Here is a 24,218-nt window from a genome sequence, read left to right on the forward strand (position 1 = left end):
CCATAGGCATGTAGGAGGGCCACTGGTAAGTCAGAGCTACGGTGGCGTCTTCGTTTATCCTCATTTTCTCTTTGGTCAGCTTTGGTACTTCCTTGAACTTCATCCTTGAGCTGAGAAAAACTGCTTGGCTATTCCCTGTGCGCTCCGTCAGAAAAGTCCACACTCCATTCCCGCCTTCGAACCATTTCTCCCTCACAAGCAAAACCATTTGTCTCCCCAACATCTACATTCACCAGAAAGAAAACAAACACTAAATAACTAACTACTAACTCTAAGTAGTCACTATACTCATCGAGGAGTAGTCATATTCATCGAGGAGTAGTCATACCTTCGTAAATCTTTGTTGTAGACAAACCCTAACAATGTTGTTTACTAGTGGCGGTTTAGGATGTTATGAGGTTGTGTCTATTTATGTGACCCACTACAGACTCTACGATATTAACCTATCCGTACAAGTCTATTAACGTGACCCACTACAGACCCCACGATATTCACTTGACGACAATGTTTCAAGTTCGGAGAAAGTAGTCCATAAAGTTTACGTTGTTAGTGTTTCAGAAACATGGTAGCCTGTGCGTTTGTGTAAAATGGTGTGGTCCCATCGGGGGTCAGAAAAAGCGATGTTTTCTTTTCAGGAGCAAGGGGTATCTCATAATTTCCACCTCCTTTTTTTCGTTGATTACTGCTATACACAAAATTGATCGTCCTTCGCCGGTAGTCTCCTTATTTGCTCTTCCAAAGATAATATTGATGCAAATCACCCATAAAATAATGCTGTTTTATTGAGCTAATTTGCTCTTGGAATGTTGCTACCACACCTAGTTTCCTTTGAATTAAGGCGGTGATAAGTGGATCTGGTGGTAAGAGTTGGGATTTTTCTTCTTTGACTTATGGTTTCATCTTCTCTTGGCTGAGAGTAAGATCTCTCCAAATCCCTATTCAGAGCCTTGACAAGGGAAGGGTGATGTCTTGAGTTATTGATGAGCGGTAATAATATCTATTGAAGATCTAAAATTCTGGCTGGTGTTACTCACGAGATCTAAACGGAGGAGGAAAAAGGAAGCGAATGAAAGGAGGTGTTCAAGCGAAGCCTTTAGGTGGTGCTGGAGAGTTGCTGATGATTACCGGAGAAAGACTGTCGTCAATAGAGTATCAGCAGCGATGCAGCATTTGTTTTCAGTCTTGCCACGTTTTGCCTTGTTTTTTCTCCATAGAACACGTGTCTTTGACGTGTATAGTCTTTTACACGTGTTCATCTAAATTCGTAATAAGCGTTGTAACACCTTTTATACGTTCTTTTTATGGTTTTATTTATTAAAGTAAACGGATGTCAAAAAAAGAAAAATAAATAAATATTTATTTTCTATTTTTGTATTAGACCATCTCCATCTCTGATACTACATGGGGTTCTTAACTATAAAAAACATTTAAAAATAAATAAAAAAGATTAAAATATTTAAGAACTACTGCTTAAAGTTCTAAAATAAGGATTGATTTTAAGGGGATATTAAGGCACATGTCGGCTGGTAATTGGTTGCTGGAAGAAGTTAAGTTGTCCCACACACTCTCTCCTCCTCTCCTCTACTCTCTACGATGGAGATGATCTTAGCTTTTCATTTACTGGGCATTTTTTTCATTTGGGTCTTATTATTGTTGCTTTTATTGTTCCACAAGGGGAGAGGAGAACTAATGGTATTTCCAACCTAATTTTTCCTCTAAATTTTTTAGAGTAATCTTAAAGAGATAATTGGGTCCAAACCCATAACTGAGCCCGAAATTAGCAAACTAACAAACAATTTTTATTTTTTATCTTTTTATTAACTTATTATAGATTTTAGAATTATCAGGCAATTAAAAAAACTAGTTATCTTTCCTGCACCTTGCTCAGACTGATATAATTTTTTATTTGATTGTTTAAAAATTTAATAATAGTTTGAATTCATTTATTTTTTTTAATTTTTATTGTTGATTATATTTCTTTGTTAGATTTCTTTGCATTTTAATATTTGCAAACATGATCGTAAAATTAATATAAAAGAGAGTAAATTAAAACATATTAGTATTCAAATAATTTATTTTAAATAGTTTTGAGATCTTTTGATCATTGTTTTATATATTTTAGACGTAGTTTTTAAATATTTTAAATATTTTAAATATTAATATATATATATTGATAATTTACTTTTTTGTTAGATTTTTTGTTAAATTTCGTTTTTTTAAAAAAAAATATTTCATTAATTTTTAAATAGATTCGATTTTTTCTTTCTTTTAATATTTTTGTTAGATTTTTTTTTTTAAATTTCGAAAACATAAAAATGGTAATCACTAAGAGCATCAACAATGCAAATACCCCATTAGGGGTTCTTGAGCAATATTATAATATTAAAGTGTCAGATACTCTTCAAGCATCGATATTTACGAATCTTAAATAAGAAGCGATACTTGATTTTTAATTTCTTTTGGAATGAATTTTGGGCATAAGAATCTCTCAACCCAGGCCTAAGTACCAGCCAGCGTTGCTGATGGTCTAAGAGATATAGTTTTTATAATTGATTTTTTTTTAAATGTTTTTGTTAATTTTTTTTATAAATTTCAGTTATATATAATTTTTAAAATAGTTTGATTAACTATAAAATTAAGTATTAAACCATAATAATTTAGACCAGTTTATTTTAATTTTTTTTTTACACATCAACAGATAATAGCCACTTAAAAAATGACACCTAATTGCAAAATAAAGCTTAACAATTTTTTTGCTGCCAAAATTGATTCCGCAGTTAATACATAAGGAAAAGTTTGTAATTTTATTCGTTGTGAACGCGACATATAAATAAATATATAAATTTTTTTATTAATAATATTATGTGTCAAAATATAATAGATTAACTTGATACATCTATTATATTAAAACAGAAGCACATTTAGTACTTGCTTCCAAACACTCCTAATTTTTTTTAAGTGTTTAAAAATAATTTTAATAATTATTTATATTTAATTTCGAAAATTAGTATTAATTTAAATATTTTTAGAGTTCTTTAAATATAGGTAATTTAGATTTGATTTGATTTGATTAAAAATAATAAATCAGATATTAATTTAGATTTGATTTAAAGATTCTAATTTAAATAATTTTTATACTATTAAACATTTTTATCAAAAATATCTAAAATTTTTGAAAAAAAAAATTCACATATAAAAAATAATGGTCATATTTGAAATATAAAATATTTATAATGATGTAAATGATATGATATTTATGTTGTTTATATAATATATTTACGATTATGATTTATTTACAAATTAATAATAAAATAATAAGTAAAATTCAAATGTATAATTTAAATATTAAAAATATATTTTTTAAAATTCATAGAACTAAAAATATATATAAAAAACCGGGTTAAAAATATTTTGGTAACTAATATCACTAATTTTGAATTATACATGTATATCGAAATATATTTTTCATACAAAATCAAAACATAAAAATATTAAAAATTATTGCATACACTATAATGTGGTTTGAAAAATCAGTTATACACTCCATTCGTTGATTAAATTTTAGAAAACTATAATACTAAATAATATTGTTAATACATCTCAAACTTTTAACAAATATTTATATTATACAGTAATATGAACGGAAAAATTAGAATTATGTTTTTATAATAATTCATTTTGAATTAATATTAGCGGACGGGTTAAAATTATATTTTTATAATCAAAATTAATTTTAATACTACAAAAATATATCTAAACACAAAATTAATATTTTTACTTATTAAAAAATATATTTATAAAAATAATTATATCTAAACTCAAAAACACAAATTATATTACAAAATTCGTTAAACAATAAAAAATATAGAATCTAGTATCATGGTAAAGTAGCAACTTTTAAATATTCAACTTTTAAATAACAAGATTAGCAACAGATTTTTCCAACGTAATATCATTGTACACACTCTCTATAATATACTAGATGAACATAAAACGCATAATGAAAATATTTATTTTTTGATAAATTAGGAAAATCTATAGTGTCTGTTCTTCCCATATATGAGAGACCCCATTTATGCTGCGTATACGAAGTAACTTACAAGCCAACAATTTTTTCTGGTTACAAATAACAGTTATGAAAATCTCATAATAATGCATATATATAGATAGAACAAAAAAACAAGAACCAACCTTCTAGAAGAACTTCTAGAATTTCTGAAGAACCACAGAGTTGGCGAGACCTGCTTGTTCAATAGTCTGAGTGAGATCAGTCAAGGGCTTAGGTGGGAATCCCATTGTCTGAAGCTGGTAGTTCACAGGTGATCCAGGTCGAGAAGAATCAACGAAAGCACGAATGTCGTTGATCGTGTGATGGTGATTGAACTTAGCCACTAGGCGGTTCCCATCCGCTAGTCTAATCTGGATCGATGTGGTCGGAAGTGTTTCATCAATCACCATAACTGGAGATGGTGCTGCTACATCGGTTTGGTTGGTTTGGATGGAATCTGGAGCCATTGGTGAGCTGCTTCCAGTGATGTCGTTGCTACCACCTAGAGTCCTTCCAACACCTTGAAACGAAACCCTACGCTGCTTCTCTCGTTCCTACAATGGCAAGAAACAAGACCGGTTAAGACATTACATTTTGTTGTATGGTGCAATGATTTTAAAAGGTAGATAGATAGATAGAGAGGACTCACGGGGCATTTCTCTTCCCTTCGCATCAGATTGACATGTACCGGAGCTCTTTTATCTGCAGGCTCAAGCTCTTTCGGGCACTCAGACTTTCGAATGCTCTGCAACAATCGAACAGAACAAGAACAAGATACACAAACCGAATCAGTTACACTCAAAAAAAGAATATTAACAGTTCCTCCACATGAAACTCATTCAACAATCACCTCGAGAAAAGATGCATTCTCTGGATCATCCAGCTTCCTCAAAGGGCCATCATCTATGGTGAATCCATTAGACCAGAAAACAATGTTGTGAACTACAGGCTCAGGCTGTTGAAGAGCCGTTGAAACGCTTTCTCCTGAAAGCGATCTCCCTGTTCCAGTGAAGCTCCTAGAGCTTGAAGGAGTTTCAAGAGGTCCTTCCACAGCTCCTAGCTGTCTAGCTTGATTGAATATCTCATCAACATCATCCTTTTTCGAAGGATCTTGAACAAGCATACCACTGCAAAGAAACAATAAAAAAGCCTCAAGATTTACACTGTTCCTTCTACGTCATTCGAGAGTGTTACATCATCAAAAATTTGATCTAATTTAACAATTTACAGAAAAGTTTGAGCCTTTACATGAACCCTAAATGGAGAAAGTAAGCTAGATTACAATAACTCAAGAAATTTACTCTCTTTCTTCTACCTCGATACAGAGTGTTCTCATCAATTTTGATCCAATTAGAAGTATTTAAAACTGTCTAAAGATAAATACTCGCGCAATTAGTTTAATCATCATCAACTTAGGAGAACTCCAGATCCAAACATGACTAATGACGATCCTCACACTTAATTATATCACCATTAACATCAACAACCAAAGAACATCGATTGAATCACAAAAATCCAAACTTTAAGGTTTTCTAAAAAGACTGACCTTTTCTCGCCGCCGGTGTAGTATTCTTGAGGTCCGTCGGAATCACTGTCGGAGTCCGGTCCAGACCTTCGATTAAGATCGGAAAGAGTACGGATTTTACCAACTCGACTACTCGATGGCCTCGCCGGTTTCTTGTCCTTGGAAGACATTTTTCTCTCTCCGTTGCTCAGAACAGAAAACGATTTCCAGAGAGAGAGAAAGAGAGCTGAGAGAATAATATTGAGGAATAAATCAGAGATATCGAACCAACGTTAGAGAGACGCTCACTAGTCACTTGTTTTTTTTACGCGCTACTCAGGCGCGTGGAGTCGAGATGCATTCATCATGAGTTAACCAAACTTAGATTTTGCTGGTACTTTAGTTTTCGACATTTTTGGCAAGATGCCTTTGTATGATGTTCAACCTATTTTAGTGTATGTTTTATTTTATTCTTATAAAAGTATCGTACTATATTCTTGAGTCTTGACTCCAAAATAGGATAAAAATATATAAAAAAATCAATACTTTTGAGTTTTGAGGAGTTATGAAAACAAGAAAATGAATAATCATGGTTTAATTGATAACCAGATTCGTCGAGACATTAAAAGATAACGACAGGCTCAGAACTTCCACTATTGTCGGCTGACCCCAAAAATTCGGTTCAGATCGTTTTCTTAAAACAAGTAAAATATCCTATTCCTAGGTTGTTTTGGCCCGGTTTGTATAGGATTTGGACCAGACCGGTCAAACGTAAAATTTTTGTTTTGTATTTCACGGTCCGTCAACAACTCAGCATCATTTTGCTGACAAGTTGGTCCAGAAAAAGAGCTGCATCTAAGAGAATATCAAGATCTGTTTTAGACATTCCTTTAATAAAACTTGGCACTGTCAAAACCTGGACCGAACCGGTCTTAATCTACCGACATCTCGAGATAAGAGATCACATGCTTCTTGGAAGACGATGGACGGTAATAAAGTCTCAGAACTTGTAAGAAAAAGGAATTAAGTTATCTCCTTTTTCTTACAAGTTCTTAGGCCAATTTCTGTGTGGTCTTAAAAAAAAGGTGTAAAGTCAATGTCGATTTGAGTTATCTCTAGAAAAGTTTTTTTAACATTTAGAGAAAAAACAAAAAAAGAAGAACATACATTTCCACTAAAGATCACATCACCTCATCTTCTTTGGTTCTTCTGCTCTTGCATACTTCTTGATTAGGGATTCAACATCTTTCCAGAATAAACCCTCAACAAGAACTCCATCTTTGGTGAGCCTAAATACACACAAAAGTAAAACAAGTAAGGCTATGCAATGGATATGGCTTGAGCCTGAATACACACAAAAGTAAAAGACATTAGGCTATGCAATGGATATGGCTTGAGCGTATGATTGAGCAATGCAGAGACAGAGAGAGAGAGAGAGAGAGACCATTGAGTGACACTTTTGGTTAAGTGGACTGACTTCCCAGCTGAGATTGATTTCGGATCAGCACTGTCGATGGTGAGAGTGTACTGATCAGAGAATCTTGGCAACTTGGAAGATACAACCAAACCGGTGCTGGTGAATGATCCCTGCGTATTAATCATCCAAATTACAAGTCAGGAAATGATGAGCTAAACAACCAAATAAACATGTCCAAATTGTAGCAAACAAATTGATTAATCTGCTAAAAAAATTTTAAAAGCCTATTCTGACCTAACCAATGAGTAGTACCAATCAAATGTTTGGTAAAATTGCATCCCCTCGTATACAAATTAGCTGAGAGAGGTAAAATTTTTTCCAGATGGTGGGATCAAGAAGGAAATCACCAACACCAACATTACATTTCAGAATCATCTTGAACAAGTATGCCTCATGTCCCAAGACATGATCAATCACAAAACACCAAATATATACAAGAACTTCCACAGTCCGAATTATTGAGACTTCAACGAATCAAATAACACACTGAGAAATAGTTGGTTCTAGGTTGGTAGAGTGAAAAGGTAAGGTAACTCCCCCCTAAAGTTCAAATGCAAACCATACAACATATGTGAAGCTAGAAGAAGCCTAATTCGAATTCTCTACAAGACACAAAATATAGCTGAATTTATGAAGAAGTGAATGCTATCTACATTTTGCATCAAAATCACAGAAGCTACAGTCATTACAATACAGTCAATTCTAAAAAAGAAACAACTTTTCTCAACAGTCATGGAACAAACCTCAAGAGGATAGGTGAACAATATCGCATTCTTCTCCTTAGTGTACAAAATCAGCTGCATTACCGCAGTCAACACCACATACTTGCCAGAGTCAAGAAACCAAAACAAATCCAACATTTTATTCAAAAGATAAAGACTTTGAGCAGTTTATATGATCATGCACACATTCTTTCTTACAGTTAATAGACATTCTACTTTCTCAAAAACTAATGCAACACACACAAAGCGAATCCGAGCAATAACATGTTAAAAAGTTAATATTTTTCCCAAAGAACTGAAATTGTCATTTCCCCAATTTAAATTATCTTTCAGTTTAATCTTCAACCCTATAGAGAATATTGCGAATCCGATGCAACAGAGTAAAAAAAAAGGATATAATCCGATGCAACAGATCAGAAAGTCTCTGTTTTCAGGGAACTTCTTATTGTAGAATTGGGCAACAAGAGCGACCACGATAATAATCGCCCCTAACAGAAATTTGACGTTGCTTAGCCTCACATCCTCCTTGTAACCTCGGCTCGTAACGATCTAACCAGAAACAAAAACGGAAAAGGAGGATAAAAAAATCAGAGAAAATGGCGAAATCGAAGGAATTTTTTCTGTGTGGATTGTTTTTTCTTGTTTCTGTGGCTTACATCGGAGACGGATTCGTCGAGAATGTGCTTGACGGAGTTGTGGTCTAACAGGTTAGCTTTCTTAACGTTCTTGTTCGTTGATTCTGTCTTCTTATCATCTTCCATGGGTAATAGATCCGAACGAGACAATACCAGTTCTCAAATTGGCGAAGTGAAGGATCTTATCAGACTGCTAATGGAGAAGTTTCATTTCAGTCAAATGACTTCACTCCTAGTTTTGAAACGCTGTCGTTTCATGGATATTACATATGGGCCTCTCTTGGGCTTCATGAAAATTAACAAACTGTATCAATTGAAATAATTAACTAAACCGGACGATTAGAGTTAGCAACAAACTAAAACTGGTCCATTTTGCCTCGGGACTTGATCGCAACTTTGAATACGTAATTCAAAGAGATCTAATAGAAAATGACACTGAATTATATAACTTTAATGAAAGGTAAGATCCTAACATTTATCAAAATTGAAAAAGAGTTAGAAAAAATGGTTTGATCCTCTTAATTTATTTTTCACAGCAACAGATCCAATCCATAAATCGTGATCCTAATGCATATAGCCATATAGTGATATAAATATAAATGCTCCAAATCTCCAATGAGAGTTAGAAAATCCAAAAGCATTTGGAATATTTTGTTACTGATGGCCGTTTTTAAATAGTATTTAGTCGATTATGAATTAATCTATATTATATTGATTAGTCCAGGGTTATTGATATAAAAACAAAAAAATGGTCATTCTCTTGGTATTATGGTATATATCGTTTTGGGAATGGCTTTTAGTGAAAAAACCCCTCATCTAAGTTTGAATCGGATAAAAATCCCTCAACTATTTTTGTAACGTAAAAACCCATCAACTAAGTTTTCGTAATGATTTAGCCCTTCCGTGAACAGCACCGTCAAATCTTAACAAATCGTTCTTTTTTTAGCAAAAACTACACGATTTTTACTATAAACAACAAGTTTTTTGAAAGCCAGATATAAGAATCCCAAATTAAACATAATCTCTAAAATTCCTAAATTCTTAAACCTAAATTGATGAATCCTAATTTTTGAAAGTGTGATTCTAAGTAGTTTTTATGGTTTGTAAGTCAATTGGGTGAGATTGGAAATGATTTGTTGTATTGATTAAAACGAATTTGAGAGAAAAACCCTTGAATTGAGAGAAATATTTTTGCAAATTGGGAGAAAGAGAAGAAAGAATCACAAATCTGAAGCTTGGAAGAAGATGAGGCAGCTGTTTTAATTTGATGTTTAAAACCTTGTTCTTCTTCCTCCAACAAATTTATTTAGAATAATAATTTAAGAGTTTTTCAAATTGAACGAGGAACCCTAATTCTTAAATTGAGGATTTTTAGTTTCAAATCGATTTGGGGTTTTCTTTTATTGAAGTCATTTCGTTTTTTTATAAAAATACAAAACATCATGTTTTTATTTAACTGTAATCCGTTAAGATTTAACGTTACTGTTCACGGAGGGGCTAAATCATTACGAAAACTTAGTTAAGAGGTTTTTACATTACAAAAATAGTTGAGGGGTTTTTATCCGATTCAAACTTAGTTAAGGGGATTTTTCACTAAAAACCCGGAAATATATATTTATTATCAAATTTATGAAAAGCCAACCAAATGGAACAGACAATACATGGATGGCAGCCGAAATATAGAAGATGCTGACGGCGAGTTTAGTCTAGCCAGATTTGGCTTGTCTCGGGTTCTTTATAACACTAGTAATTTAAGAACATCGAGGTCCACTATACATAAAAATATGTATTACATCAATTAAACTGTATCACAAAATTAAAAAAAAATATTATTGTGAATTTACTTATTTATTAATGATATAAGATATGGGGTTTAACATCAATTGTAATATTTGATGTTGTTATTGAATAGCTTAACATCAATTTAATACAATCTAATAAAATTGATATACAGATCTCTATTAATTTCCATCTTTAAAAAAATTAATACAAAAATATGAATTCACATCAGTTAATAATCAATGTTTTATGTTTATAAGAATTTCTTCATAACATAATTATAATAGCACTTAAATTTTAAGTACATAACATATGTTATATTAATTGATGCAAATTCTACCATCACTTTTTCTGGGGGGGGGGAATTGTAAATTTAGGACACATTTTGCATACAATAGTCTTCATAAGACTTTTTGGATTTTTGTCACTTTTTGGACTTAATTACCATTTAATTAATGTTGAAATTGATTTTATAAATTCGAATTTAATGTTTTTTTAAAAAAATTGAAAATAACAAAAATGGAAATAAATTTACTACCAAAAATTATTTGTGGAAAGTGTTAAATTTTTAAAAATTGTTTTCCACAACATGTTGAAAACATATTCTACATTCTGTAGTTTTTTAGAATATGTTTTCTACACATTCCTCTACAATTAATCTATGAAACCTAGAATTTATGTTTTACATGTTCTTCTCTATTCTATTAGTCGTATAGAATTTGTATTCTACAAGATCTTCAGCATTCTATAACTACTATTATACATGTTCTACATTTTTCATTATGTTCTATATTTTACTAAAATATGAATTCTAGCAATTTTTATTTGTTCTATGTAATGTAGAATATGTATTCTAGTAAATTATTAACAGAATCCTGAGAAAATTTAGGATTCATGTGCTTATCCACCAAACTGAATATTTTTCAAATATTCACTTTCTTTTTTTTGTATTTTTTTAATATTTTTCCTGATGTTGGGATTAAATATTAAAATCATAATAATAAAATTGAATAATGTGCTCAGCAACAATGGTTTCTTACGGCTTTCCATTACCTCCACCCTTCGAGTTCGAGACCTCTAGTCTTCTTCTTTTTTTGTTTTTTTTCGGATTGATCGATCGATCTCATCATCTGGTCTGATCATTCTCGTCCATCTGCTCGGGCTGTATTGTGTTTGCCGGATGGATAGATCGATCCCAGATCTATCTTGTATTTTTCTATACTTGCTTCATTTGCTCACCAAATTGGACTGTTTTCACAAAATTGCTATAATTTTTGATTGCACCGTTAGAATTACCTCAAATCACTTTCAAATGAAAGCTAGTTCCATTTATCTATCTGGTTTCTAAATTTGAGATTAATCCATCGGTGGAAGCTAGCCAAACTTCTGATGTGTGAGATGTGTGTTCATAAAACAAAGTAGTTGAAATATTTTTTTTTCTCTATCTTTGTTGTCGTGGAGACAAGAATTTTTCTTTTTATTTTTCTGATTTTTTTTTTAAATTATTTTATGTTAAGGTAAATATCAAAATGTTTTAACAAAATTACTAGAATGAAAACTGAAGGATAATTCTGGGTTTCAATAAAAATAAATCTTAGAAGGATAATGTCTAAGATAATAAATCTTAAAAAGACAAATAGTTTGGAAAATTATCATAAATTTCTAATTATCTCTTTTTTAATTGATACATATTAACATCAGTTACAGTAATCGTTATTTTTTTAAGTTACTTAAAAATGTAAAAAGTTTTTATATCAATTATAATTAATATAAGTATATAATAAGCGATGAAAAAATAACTTTTGTGGTAGTGACCAGACATGTTTTTTTTAATCAGACCAATTAACTCTTTGTATTTTTTTTTATCGACTAGTTACTTCAAAATAATTCTATTAATTATTTGCTATCATATAACTATAGATTTTGACTATTTTGCTATTTAGGTTTATGCCGGTATAAACAATGATTCTTCATTTTCTGGGTAGTATGCGTAGGGATGCATAGTAAGGTCACAAGATATTACAATCAACGATATTTTGGTTTTGTACAAACTAGTCGAGCAATCGCAATTGAAGGTGCTATTTCTTCCACGTCGACTTTTGGAGGCACTCAAACTGATCTAACTATTCAAATATGGAAGGTTAGAAATTTTATTTTACTTTTATGTATAAAAGTTTTTCTATATAGTTAGACTCAAATGTAGCGATACACATTTTTATTTTGGTGGACCGTGGACATGAACATGACAAAAGCAGTTAATTTTTTATATTTCAGTTTAGACTTGTTATTGCTGTTTTAGGTTTTTCTTGATGTGTTTATTGAATCTTGGAACTTATAATGACATCTTGGAAAAACTCAGCAATGTTTAGTTTGTTATTATCTGCTATAATGCTTTAAATTGGATTGGTTACTAATAACACCTAAGTTAACTAATATGTTGGTTTTTAATCAAAACAAATTAAATATTTTTTTCGATGAGCAATTATGTACAAATATTTGTTTTACAAAATTCCAAATTTACTTAAGTCGTATAATATTATACTTTGGAGTTGAAAAAACAGAATTCTTTGACAAAGAGTAGTATTAATATAAATATCTACTAATTTTCATAAGCTAGATCCAATAAAAGGATTATGAACTATATATCATTTATAAGCATAACATAAACAAAATGTAATCAAAATGTAATCAAAATATAAGCAAAAAAATCACAAAGTGAGCAAAATATTAGTAAAATATAGGATAAAAATAGAAAATGAAAAATGAAAAACCTGATGCAACGGTGGTTCAGGGGAATACACTTGAAATACAGAGCAATTTTCTCTACCTATTCTTGGGAAAATTTGGGTTTGTGATTATCTGCAGCACACAATTTCGCCATTCTAAGGAGAAACTTTACAATGTAATTGGGACGGTCATAGAAGTCATTTTCAACGGTCATTGTAATAGAAACCTTCCTTGACCATTTGGTCAACCCTAGAGGATGGCTAGCCTGGAATAACCAACCCCCTCCAACAACGCTGAAAATCTGTTTTAGTCAAATGGTATCTGTTTCTCTCATAGTTTCACATCATTCAGTATTTAGTCTGTTTTATAAGCTCAACGATGTTTTTAAGAAAAATTCAATAATGTTTTTGATTTATACGACAGAAATTTTCTACTTAAATACAAAAAATGAAAAAAGCAATAGGGAAGCATTAGCAAGTCACATTATTGGACTCATACAAAACGCTTCCCGCAGAAAATTTCAGCCAAAAGTCCATAGTATCATCAACAATTAATGCCTCTCGAGGACATTACGTATGCAGTTTTCTTTTGACAAATACTTACCTAATGCAAAACCAAAATAACAATAATAAACATTTTTAATAACAAATATTTATAGAATTATGGAATTTCTCAACATCTAAATAAACCATATAACATCTATATAAATTTATTTCTGAAATGTTAGAAAGTAGATTAAATTTACGTAAGTCATACCCATTATACATTACATTTTGATTAATATAGTACGGTGTCGATTAAAAAAATAGTACCGTAGTACGCATGCGGTGGCGTTAAAAAAAAACTGACAAAAAGTTTATGAAAAGAGAGCGACATTAAACGTCTGGGATCCGATAGTAGAAGTATATGACATCAACACAATAGAAGTCGGTTGGCAGGTTACATTAATGAATGTTATGTATCGTATACAGTACATCTATGTTCTGCATGTATGAGATCCGATAGTAGAAGCATACATAATATCATGTATCCTATACAGCTATGTTATCTGCATGTATTGGACGGTAATTTTTATCTTCCTAATCTTTTTGAATATGTAAATGTTGTCACATAATGTCACACGATACAAAGTAGTTTATTATTGTTTTCTTCGTTAGAGAACAAAATGTTGTTTATTAAATCAAAATTTACGTTTTGATGATCAGTCACTACTCTAAATAATGTATGGAAGACGAATGAATCTATTGTTTTAATATGTTGCATATATGAGAAGATTATTTGACAGAGAAAGGCAAACGAATCTCTCTTAATTTATTGATGTAGAAAAAGAATTACATAGATGGGAAATACGATCTCATAGCGATTGAAGAGATAATCTCATGTCGATCATCTTCTCTCCAAGCTCATAGCGCCTGAATCAACAACAATCACAATAAGCTTGATCCCCAAAGTAATTAACGACAAAGTATTCTTCTTATACTCATTATTCCAGATATCTTATTCTTATACTAATAAAAGTTGAAGCTAAATGCTTCTAAGGGTGTCCACATAGAATTTAAGAAATCAATTTTATTGGTCCACATCAACATTTAAAAATAAAAAAAAATACAAATTGTAATATTATTGCTAAAAAAAGAAAATTAAGAATATGTCCACATAGGATTTAAAAAATCAATTTTATTGGTCAACATCAACATTCAAAATTAAGGAAAATTTACAAATTGTAATATTATTGCTGAAAAGGAAATTAAGAAAGTTTATTGATCTTATAAAAAAATTTATTGGTCCACCTCAACATTGAAAATTGAAAAATTTCCAAATTCTATTATTGTTTTTAAAATTATTAAAAGTAAAAAAAATTATATATAAAATTGATATTAATAATAAAAAACTAAAATAAAAAATATTAAAATAGGAAATTTTAAATTTAAATTAGATATATACACACATATTTAGAGACTCTGATATGAACATCCAATTTTTTTGTCACATAACTATAATAATTTTTAAGCTTTTTTTCCTGTGTGTGCAACCATGTAAAATAAACTAAAACAAAGGATAGAGTAAGGTTTCACTAAAAAATAAGTTATTACAACGTAAAAGAACTAACTTGACTAAACTATATGTTTAACTATTAGCTAAATTACAAAGAATATAATGAAAAAAGATATAAACAAAGCCACTACAAGAACAAACTTGACTAAACTATATGCTTAATTATTAGCTTAATTATAAAGAATATAATGAAAAGAGATATAAACAAAGGCACTATAAGCCGCTTTAATATTGAAAAAGATATCGTAAAATCTCCAAAGCTTGGTCACCAAATTTGAGAACAATGATAAATTTCAAGCAATCAGAAAAACATGTAAAGTGATTGATACTCAACACTTTTGAAAAACCAAACACAAAATAGAGAAAAAAAACATAGCAGAGGAGACTAAGATATCTGAAGAAAAATTTTGAAATAACATAGCATCTGAATGGGTTTTAACAACCCAACATGAACCACAAAAGTAACAGTTACGTGACCAAGCAGCATCTGAATACATTCGGTAAGCCTCAAAGTAAAGAGGAGCGACTAAAACCACTTACCGCAACATGACTCGTGTGAGATTTTCCAGTTTTGATTTCTAAATCTATTATTAATAAAAGTTATAGCTATCTGCATTTAAGAATGTCCATATATGATTTAAAAATTCAATTATCTTGGTCCACATCAATATTTAAAATTAAGAATATTTCTAAATTTTAAAATTATATTGTTAACAAACAAATATATTTAAAGAAAAATAAAAGTTAAAGCTATATGCCTCTACGGACATCCAAATAAAATTTAAAAGGTCAATTTTATTATTTCACATCAATAACTAAAATTAATTTTTTTAAAATTATAAAATTACATTGTTAATACAAAATAATATAAGAAAATTTGTTAATTAAAATTAACTATTATTAATGATAGTTAAAGCTATATTATTTTCAAAGCATCCACATCAGCATTTAAAATTTTATTTTTATTCGTATATATCAAAATTATAAATTAAAAAAAGTTTCATAATTCTAATATAATGATTAAAAAATCTATTAAAAAAATAAAGAAATCTCTATTAACCAAGAAAAAATCAATATGATATTAAAATCTCCATTATCACTGTTTAAATCACGAATTTAATTTATTATCTATAAAAAAATATAGCTACTTATACAAGGTTAAGTTACTTGATTTTAAAACTTTTCATGTAGAATTTTAAATAACTAATATTTATGATTTATATTCATCTATTTTTTTTAACATATGCAAAACATATCATCGAAATATGTAATATATTATACGAAAGTATGTAATATTTTTTTTTCATGTGATATATTTTGCAAAAATGATCAAAAAATTTACATTATATATATTCAATTTGGAATTCAATAGATTAATGTAGAAGTTCTTAGTTTTGAGTTGTTCAATCTGTTATTTCATTTTTATAATTTTGTATGTATTAAATTGTACTGATTTTGTCTACTTAATTACAATTAGAAGTGAGAATGAATATGATGAAATTGAATATAATCATACAAAAATTATTAAAATAAATAAATATGATAGATTTATTGAAAAAACAGATATAACAAGAATAAAAATGAAGAAGATGAAAAGAAAATTTCATTCTAATTAGAAGAGATGACATATAATTATTAAAAATTATTTAAATACACTACTAATTGACAAAAATATATTTATTCAAAAATTTTGTGTGATTTTATTCATTTCATATTCAACTATTGTTTTAGTTTCAAATTTAAAATTGTTATTAATCTCAAAGCAAATATTTTAATTATTAGTTTGTTTTTTAAACTAATATATCAAAATAAAAATTTGTATTTGTTAAACAAAAGTAGAAAAAAGATTAACTTATAAGTGAAAATGATGGAAAAAATTATCTTCTTGATTTAAATAAGTGAATGTATAATATTTTATTATCATGTTAATACTATGTTTAAAAAGTAACATTTGATTAAGTTGTAAAAATTTTAGTTGGTTTTGATATATTAACTTATAAGTGTTTGACTAGTAATATATTTTTGAAATATGATATATTGTATATAGATTCAAACAAAACCGTTAAAATATCACAATGTACAAAAAATTATTAGATCAATACTATAATATTAATATTATTAAAACACTAATATATAAAATTTATATCTTAATAAATATAATTAATTGTATATAATTTTATCAACAAAATACCCACGCGTAGCGTGGATGAAAAATCTAGTTTATATACAAGTTTATGACAGTAATCAAATATATATATTAAAAATGTAAATACACAGATTAATGATAAGTTTGAAGTTCCATTGACATTTTTGAGAAAGAAGCAGTGGACTTCTGATGGAAATATAAGAAGAAAAATGGTTGAAGTTATTATAAGCAGAGGAAGGCGAAGATTCATACTGATAAAAAATGTTTTCCCTATTAATTATTCAAAATTGTTCAGTGTGTTTATTATGCACTGTCTTTTATCTTTCCATCAGAAGTTTAGCGTTTAGTAATTTTTGTTGATTCAAATCAAGAATGGCACAGGACCAGCTAAACAAAAGAACATTGGAAAGAAAAATGTCAAGAATGGAATTTGAATCCATGCATTTTCGGACCTGAAACTGACCTCTTAGACCAATTCGATCATCTTGACTTTACGTTAACTAAAACTCCATTGAAATAAATGGGCAAAAAGTATGTATTTATCCGTATCATTGTTTTAAAAATCGCTAAGCGTTGGTCGGACGGTCGGGTAGTGCTTAGCGCTTAATCAATAAATCGGGGTTTAATTAAAGATTAATTGGGGATTAATTTTAGGACTTTTATCTAATTGTTATAGTTATATATTATATATCGTTGCCAATTTATAAAACATCGCTTTGGTGTAGTGGTTGAAGCCTGATTTAAACTATTAATGTCCTGGATCCGACGCTCAGTGGGCTCATTTTTGTGTCTTCCTCACCTTAATTTTAAAAAGGTAAAGAGGCAAATGTCCCACATCGACTAAAGAGTCTAAAGGTGAAGTTTAATCTGTTCTATAAATAATACTAAACCTCATCGAATTATGTAATAATCGGGCTTGTACTGTTGGGCTTGTACTATTGGGCTTCGAAAAGTCAGGAAGCGAAAAGTCAAGAAGATCATTTATAGATTTAACTAATCGTTAATTGGCTGAGTAATTGTTGACCAAACCGATTAATTGTTGACTTAGCCGGTTAATCCCTGGTCAGTCTACCGATTACAGTGTAATAACGCCGCCAATTTTTAGATCATGGATCCGTATTTTGAAATTTTTTGTTTTCTTTGTTTGGCTTTCCTCTTGTACAGCTTTAGCTCAATTAATTGATGATGAATTGTCTAGCAAGCGAGAGCTCAATTAACTGATGATGAATTGTCTAGCCAACGAGAGCTTAAACTTGTTAAAGATCTCGCCTTCTTCTTCTGCTTGGAGACTACTATCAACTGTTACCAATTCCCGAAACCCATCATTCATTTCTGGCAAAGACGGTACTTCTTCGGCTCCTTTTAACCCTTTTCACTTCTTCAATGATCAAACAAATTCAAGGCTTTGCACGCTCAGAACAACCAGAATTCTGCAAGCGCATTTGCTTAGACGATATCTTTTGCCATTTGATGTTTTCCTTACCAAATCCTTGCTTAGTTGGTTCTCGGTTTCGGGTTCCATGGCTGATGCAGCTAAGCTGTTCGACACAATTCCTCAACCAGATGTTGTTTCTTGCAATATTATGATCTCTGGCTACAAACAGAATCAATTGTTTGAAGAATCATGTAGATTTTTCTCTAAGATGCATTTCTTAGGTTTTCAGGCCAATGAAATAAGTTATGGTTCTGTGCTTTCGGCTTGTAGTGTCCTTGAGATTCCTCTGTTCTGTGAGCTGGTCTGTTGTCATACGATAAAGATGGGTTTTTTTTTGTCCGAAGTTGTTCAATCGGCTTTAATCGACGCATTCTCAAAAAGTCTCAGATTTGGGGATGCTTATAAGGTTTTCTATGATACTTTATCTGCTAATGTGTATCGCTGGAACGCTATCATCGCGGGGGCACTCAGAATTCAAGATTATGGTGCTGTTTTTGATATTTTCTATGAAATGTGTGGTGGCTCTCAGAAACCTGATAGTTATACGTTTTCCAGTATTTTGGCTGCTTGTGCTTCACTTGGAAATATTAGGTTTGGAAAAGCGGTTCAAGCTCAGGTGATCAAATGCGGAGCGGAAGATGTATTTGTTTCTACTGCAATTGTTGACTTGTATGCCAAATGTGGGCATATGGCTGAAGCTAGGGAAGTGTTCTCTCGTATCCTTAACCCTAGTGTTGTCTCTTGGACAGTAATGCTATCTGGTTGCACAAAGAGTAATGATGTTTTCTCTGCTCTTGAAATATTCAAGGAAATGATACGTTTAGGTGTTGAAATCAATAGATGTACTGTAACCAGTGTAATTTCTGCTTGTGGTAGACCTTCAATGGTCAATGAAGCAAGTCAGATCCATGCTTGGGTCTTAAAAAGTGGTTTCTATCTTGATTCTTCAGTGGCTGCCTCCTTGATTAGTATGTACTCAAAGAGTGGTGATATTTATCTCTCTGAACTGGTTTTTGAGGATCTGGGTGATGTTCAGAAGCCCAATATCGCAAATGTAATGGTATCTTCACTCTCGCAAAGTAAGAAGTCTGGTAGAGCAACAAGACTTTTTACTAGAATGCTTTTGGAGGGTGTGAGACCTGATGAGTTTTGTGTATGCAGTTTGTTGAGCGTATTAGATAGTTTAAACTTAGGTAAGCAGATTCATAGTTACACCCTTAAAAGTGGGTTGGTCCTTGATCTCAGTGTTGGAAGTTCCCTTTTCACAATGTACTCCAAATGTGGTAATTTGGAAGAATCTTTTAGTTTATTCCAGAAAATACCTGTTAAAGACAATGCTTGCTGGGCTTCCATGATTTCTGGTTACAGTGAGTACGGTTATCTAAGAAAAGCTATTGAACTATTCAGTGAGATGTTGGCTGATGGGACTAGCCCTGATGAGAGTACTCTAGCTGCTGTTCTAACTGTGTGTGCGTTTCTTCCTTCTTTGCCAAGAGGTAAAGAAATACATGGGTACTCATTAAGATTTGGAATTGACAAAGGGATGCTTCTTGGTTCTGCACTAGTAAACATGTATTCAAAGTGTGGCTCACTAAAGTTGGCTAGACAAGTCTATGATAGGCTTCCTGAAATGGATCCAGTTTCATGTTCATCGTTAATTTCAGGATATTCACAACACGGGTTAATCCAGGATGGCTTCCTCCTATTTCGTGATATGGTCATGTCTGGCTTTACCATTGACTCTTTTGAAGTTTCATCTATTCTTAAAGCCGCTGCTATCTCGGACGATTCATCTCTAGGAGCTCAAGTACATGGCTATATCACAAAAAGTGGATTGTGCACGGAGCCTTCTGTAGGAAGTTCACTACTGACAATGTACTCGAAATTTGGAAGCATTGAGGACTGCTGTAAAGCATTTAGCCAGATCAGTAGCCCAGATTTAATCGCATGGACAGCGTTGATTGCAAGTTATGCTAAACATGGGAAGGCCACTGAAGCGTTACAAGTGTACAATCTTATGAAGGAAAAAGGATTCAAGCCTGATAAAGTGACTTTTGTAGGAGTTTTGTCCGCTTGTAGTCATGGTGGTTTGGTCGAAGAAGGCTATTCCCATCTAAACTCGATGGTACAAGATTACTGTATCAAACCTGAGAACCGCCATTATGCTTGCATGGTCGATGCTCTTGGGAGATCAGGAAGACTTAGAGAAGCTGAGAGTTTTATCAACAATATGCCTATTAAAGCGGACGCCTTGGTCTGGGGAACATTGCTTGCTGCTTGCAGAGTTCATGAGGATGTTGAACTCGGGAAGCTAGCTGCAAAAAAGGCTATAGAGCTAGAGCCATCAGACGCTGGAGCGTATGTTTCACTCTCGAACATCCTTGCAGAGGTGGGTGAGTGGGAAGAAGTGGAGGAAACTCGAAAGCTGATGAAAGGAACATGTGTACAAAAGGAAACTGGGTGGAGTTCTGTGTGACGTTTAAACTTTGGGTATGCATTTACAAGCTGCAAGGTTCATTTTTGTCATGTGTTTGGGAAAATACAGAATGTTCAGACATAGTTGCAGAAGTCCTAACGATTGGACCTAATGTTTTTAGAAATATGGTTTGTTACACACTTCATTTCATTTGTATGTTTGCTCATTTAAGTTTTAATGAAAGTTGGCCGACAAAAAAAAAGATGCAGAAGTCTTGCTCCGAGTTCTGAAAAATCACTGAAGAAAGAACAATTGAAAGCAATTGGAGATTGAAACTGAAATTGCTTGCATTGTAGAGAACTTTTATCACTGTATTTTAATAAATTTAAATTTTATTTATTTTAAATTTATGATTTACTTTTAATTTAACATAGTTAAATCTAAATTAACTAATTTATATATATTTATGTTGTTTAATGGAATTTTTTAGATTTGATTTTTTAAAAATAAATACTGATGTGGAAAAAACAGTTTTAAATAAACCAATCAAGAGGTGCTGATGTGTTGACGCTAGAGAGCCTCTTTCTCTTTCTATAGATTAGATTTTATTTATTCTAAATTTATGATTTAATTTTAATTTAACATAGTTAAATATTATATAAATTAAATATTAAATGGAATTTTTTAGATTTGGTTTTTTTTTAATAAATACTGATGTAGAAAAAACAATCTTAAATATACCAATCAGAAAGTGCTGATGTGTCGACGCTGGAGAGTCTTCTTTCTTTTTTATAGATTAGATATGTACTAGTTGATTACATGTACCATGTATGGGGTAAATATTAACCACAATTCTTTTATTCGAATATGTAAATATAATATATATATATAAATACAACTATAAAAATGTTAGCTGATATTTATAATTGCAAATATATATGACATGTATGCAATTATAATAATAATCAAATTTATATTTATTTTATAATACAATTGCATAAATTCTATGATTTTATATGAATAAAATTACACATTAAATACATTAATTAATATGTTCTATCTAACTGGTCTAACATCAGACTAAGATACTTTGCTTTGATATAAAAACATATAAATTATAATATGTATGAAAAAATTTAGATTTTATTATTATTAAATATATAATATGATTATTTTTTTAACAAAATTAAGATTAAAGAAAGATGAGATAAGAAAATAATGTTTTGTAACATAATTAATATTATGTATTAAATTTTATTTGATAAGAAATAGAAAGAGAGAGAATATCTTTACAATTAAATGTTTGAGTATTAAAAATATATATTTGATATAAACTAATCTTTAACTAAATTAATGTTAATGACATATGATGTAATTAATCTAGTAAGTTGAGTCTAATTTTAAAAAATCATTGAGAAGCTCTTTGAGATTGACACATCAGCATAACAAAGTTATTAATAACACATGATATAAAAGTTATTTAAGTGTCCTTCTCAAATAATAATAGAAGATCACAGACCCATGTCTTTAGGGTTACCTTATCGAATCAACTTGTCTCTTCTTCTCTTACTATGTTCTCTTCTTCGATCACTCTTAATCTCTCTTCCTGATATATGCTTGTCATACTAAAACGACCAATTAACTTTGAGATCAAAATTCAAATGGTTGGAAATCAAGAATCAAGCTTTTCGAGATAAAGCAAACTTCTGAAAATCAAGAACCAAACGTCTGAAATCAAACATCAATTGAAATTTAAGAACCGAACTTTTGAATCAAGAGCCAAAAAGTAGAATTCATGATTCAAACGGTTGAGAAGCAAGAACTAAATGGTAGAAATGATAATTCAAATAGGTGAGAACCAAGAACCGAATGTTGAGTGAAAAGCAAGAATCATACTTAGGAGAACTGAAACGGCAGAAAACAAACGGCTAATGATCAAGAACCAAAAAGTACAAAATGAACTGTGTACCCTATTAGTATTTGTAGTTTATCACTTAGTAATTTAGGTTCGAGATATTTAATACCACACGAGAGTGCTTGTTGATATATCAAGTGAATATCTTGTACTTATCATAGCAAATGTTGGTTACAATGTATAGCATCTATGCCAAAAGTGTATGATTATGAACTGTTATGATCCAAATAAATGATTTATTCTAGAAAGATCTACAGCACAAGTGTATTTTCTTTTTTAAATGTCTGGAGCATGCTCAAGAAGTCACAAAAACCTTCACCAAAAGAACCATCTTTTCCAAGTAGAAGAAGGTTTTGGGGATTGATCATGTTCATGTTTTTTCCTATTCTCCATTCCCTACTTCAGTGACTCCAGTCATTTTCTGTGACATCCACACACAAAACTTGGCTTTAAGCTAAGAGGCAGACCCAAATCAAACAAACATAAAAGGTATCATAATGCTAATAAACAGTCAATAGCTCAAATAAAGATTAATGTAAATTAACAGCAAAATAAAAGCAATTTGATAAGGTTTGTTATGGGTTCATCTAATTTCATGCGGGGAAAAAGCTTTAAAAACCCTCAACTATTTAATATTTGCTAGTTTCCTACCCGAACTTTTTGCGTTACAAGAAATCTACATGAACTAATTTTTTGGATCAAAAAACTACTTGAAATATTTTATAGTTCCAGTTTTCACCCCACGATTTCACGGCCGTTAACGGTCAAACGGAATTACTAAACTCCGTTAATTTCCGAAACAAGAAAAAACTGAAAAAACCCTCAACTATTTAATCTTTGCCAAAAAAATACTTGAACTTTTTATGTTATCAGAAATCTACATTAGCTAATTTTTGTTTTTGTTTTTTAAGTTAAATGACACTAAAAAAACCAAAATATCAAAGAGTTTACAACAACTAAAAACAAATTATCTCTAATAGGATTCGAAATAAATTACGATATATTTTTTTGAAATTATGATATATTTATGACTAAAGATTCTGTAGATGAGTGCTTTATTTTGTTTTTGGGCTGATTTAATCTCCACTAAGATGATCTTTGTAGATGATTAAAAATATCTATCACATTTTATCTCAGTTGATCACCTACTAATTTATATTTATTACTCTATTATGAACCACTGAAATCACTGCTCCAAAGAGTCAATTAGTTATGAGCTTATATTCAAATCGCCTACGATGAGAAACAAACCAATATCAAATAAATAACTATCAACGAATGAATCTGGGGAGAACCATTAATGGATGTGAAGTAGTGGGGTAAAAGCTGAAACCGTATAAAATTTCAGATTTTTTTGAC

The 24,218-nt window shown here is 30.6% G+C and overlaps 3 protein-coding genes across 3 annotated transcripts; 1 reads left to right on the top strand and 2 right to left on the bottom strand.

The window, feature by feature from the left end:
* Positions 1-4,003: 4,003 nt before the first annotated feature.
* LOC18014508 (plant UBX domain-containing protein 4) lies at positions 4,004-5,885 on the bottom strand. The gene is made up of 4 exons (XM_006396646.2): positions 5,595-5,885; positions 4,899-5,175; positions 4,698-4,793; positions 4,004-4,602 (listed from the first exon to the last, which is right to left on the bottom strand). Exons 1-4 carry the CDS (start codon positions 5,741-5,743, stop codon positions 4,207-4,209), a joined length of 918 nt encoding a protein of 305 aa, XP_006396709.1. The 5' UTR covers positions 5,744-5,885; the 3' UTR covers positions 4,004-4,206.
* A 749-nt stretch (positions 5,886-6,634) lies between these two features.
* LOC18014750 (probable signal peptidase complex subunit 2) lies at positions 6,635-8,583 on the bottom strand. Its single transcript, XM_024154335.1, has 5 exons — positions 8,408-8,583; positions 8,149-8,300; positions 7,773-7,854; positions 6,997-7,139; positions 6,635-6,841 (listed from the first exon to the last, which is right to left on the bottom strand). The coding sequence occupies exons 1-5, from the start codon at positions 8,510-8,512 to the stop codon at positions 6,739-6,741; spliced, it is 585 nt and encodes a 194-aa protein (XP_024010103.1). The 5' UTR covers positions 8,513-8,583; the 3' UTR covers positions 6,635-6,738.
* Positions 8,584-18,038: 9,455 nt separating this feature from the next.
* LOC18014751 (pentatricopeptide repeat-containing protein At1g74600, chloroplastic) lies at positions 18,039-21,195 on the top strand. Its single transcript, XM_006396648.2, has 2 exons — positions 18,039-18,155; positions 18,258-21,195. Exon 2 carries the CDS (start codon positions 18,314-18,316, stop codon positions 21,002-21,004), a length of 2,691 nt encoding a protein of 896 aa, XP_006396711.2. The 5' UTR covers positions 18,039-18,155; positions 18,258-18,313; the 3' UTR covers positions 21,005-21,195.
* Positions 21,196-24,218: the final 3,023 nt, after the last annotated feature.

The sequence above is a fragment of the Eutrema salsugineum genome, unplaced genomic scaffold (assembly GCF_000478725.1).
Source record: "Eutrema salsugineum unplaced genomic scaffold, Eutsalg1_0 scaffold_3, whole genome shotgun sequence".
Lineage (NCBI taxonomy): Eukaryota > Viridiplantae > Streptophyta > Magnoliopsida > Brassicales > Brassicaceae > Eutrema > Eutrema salsugineum.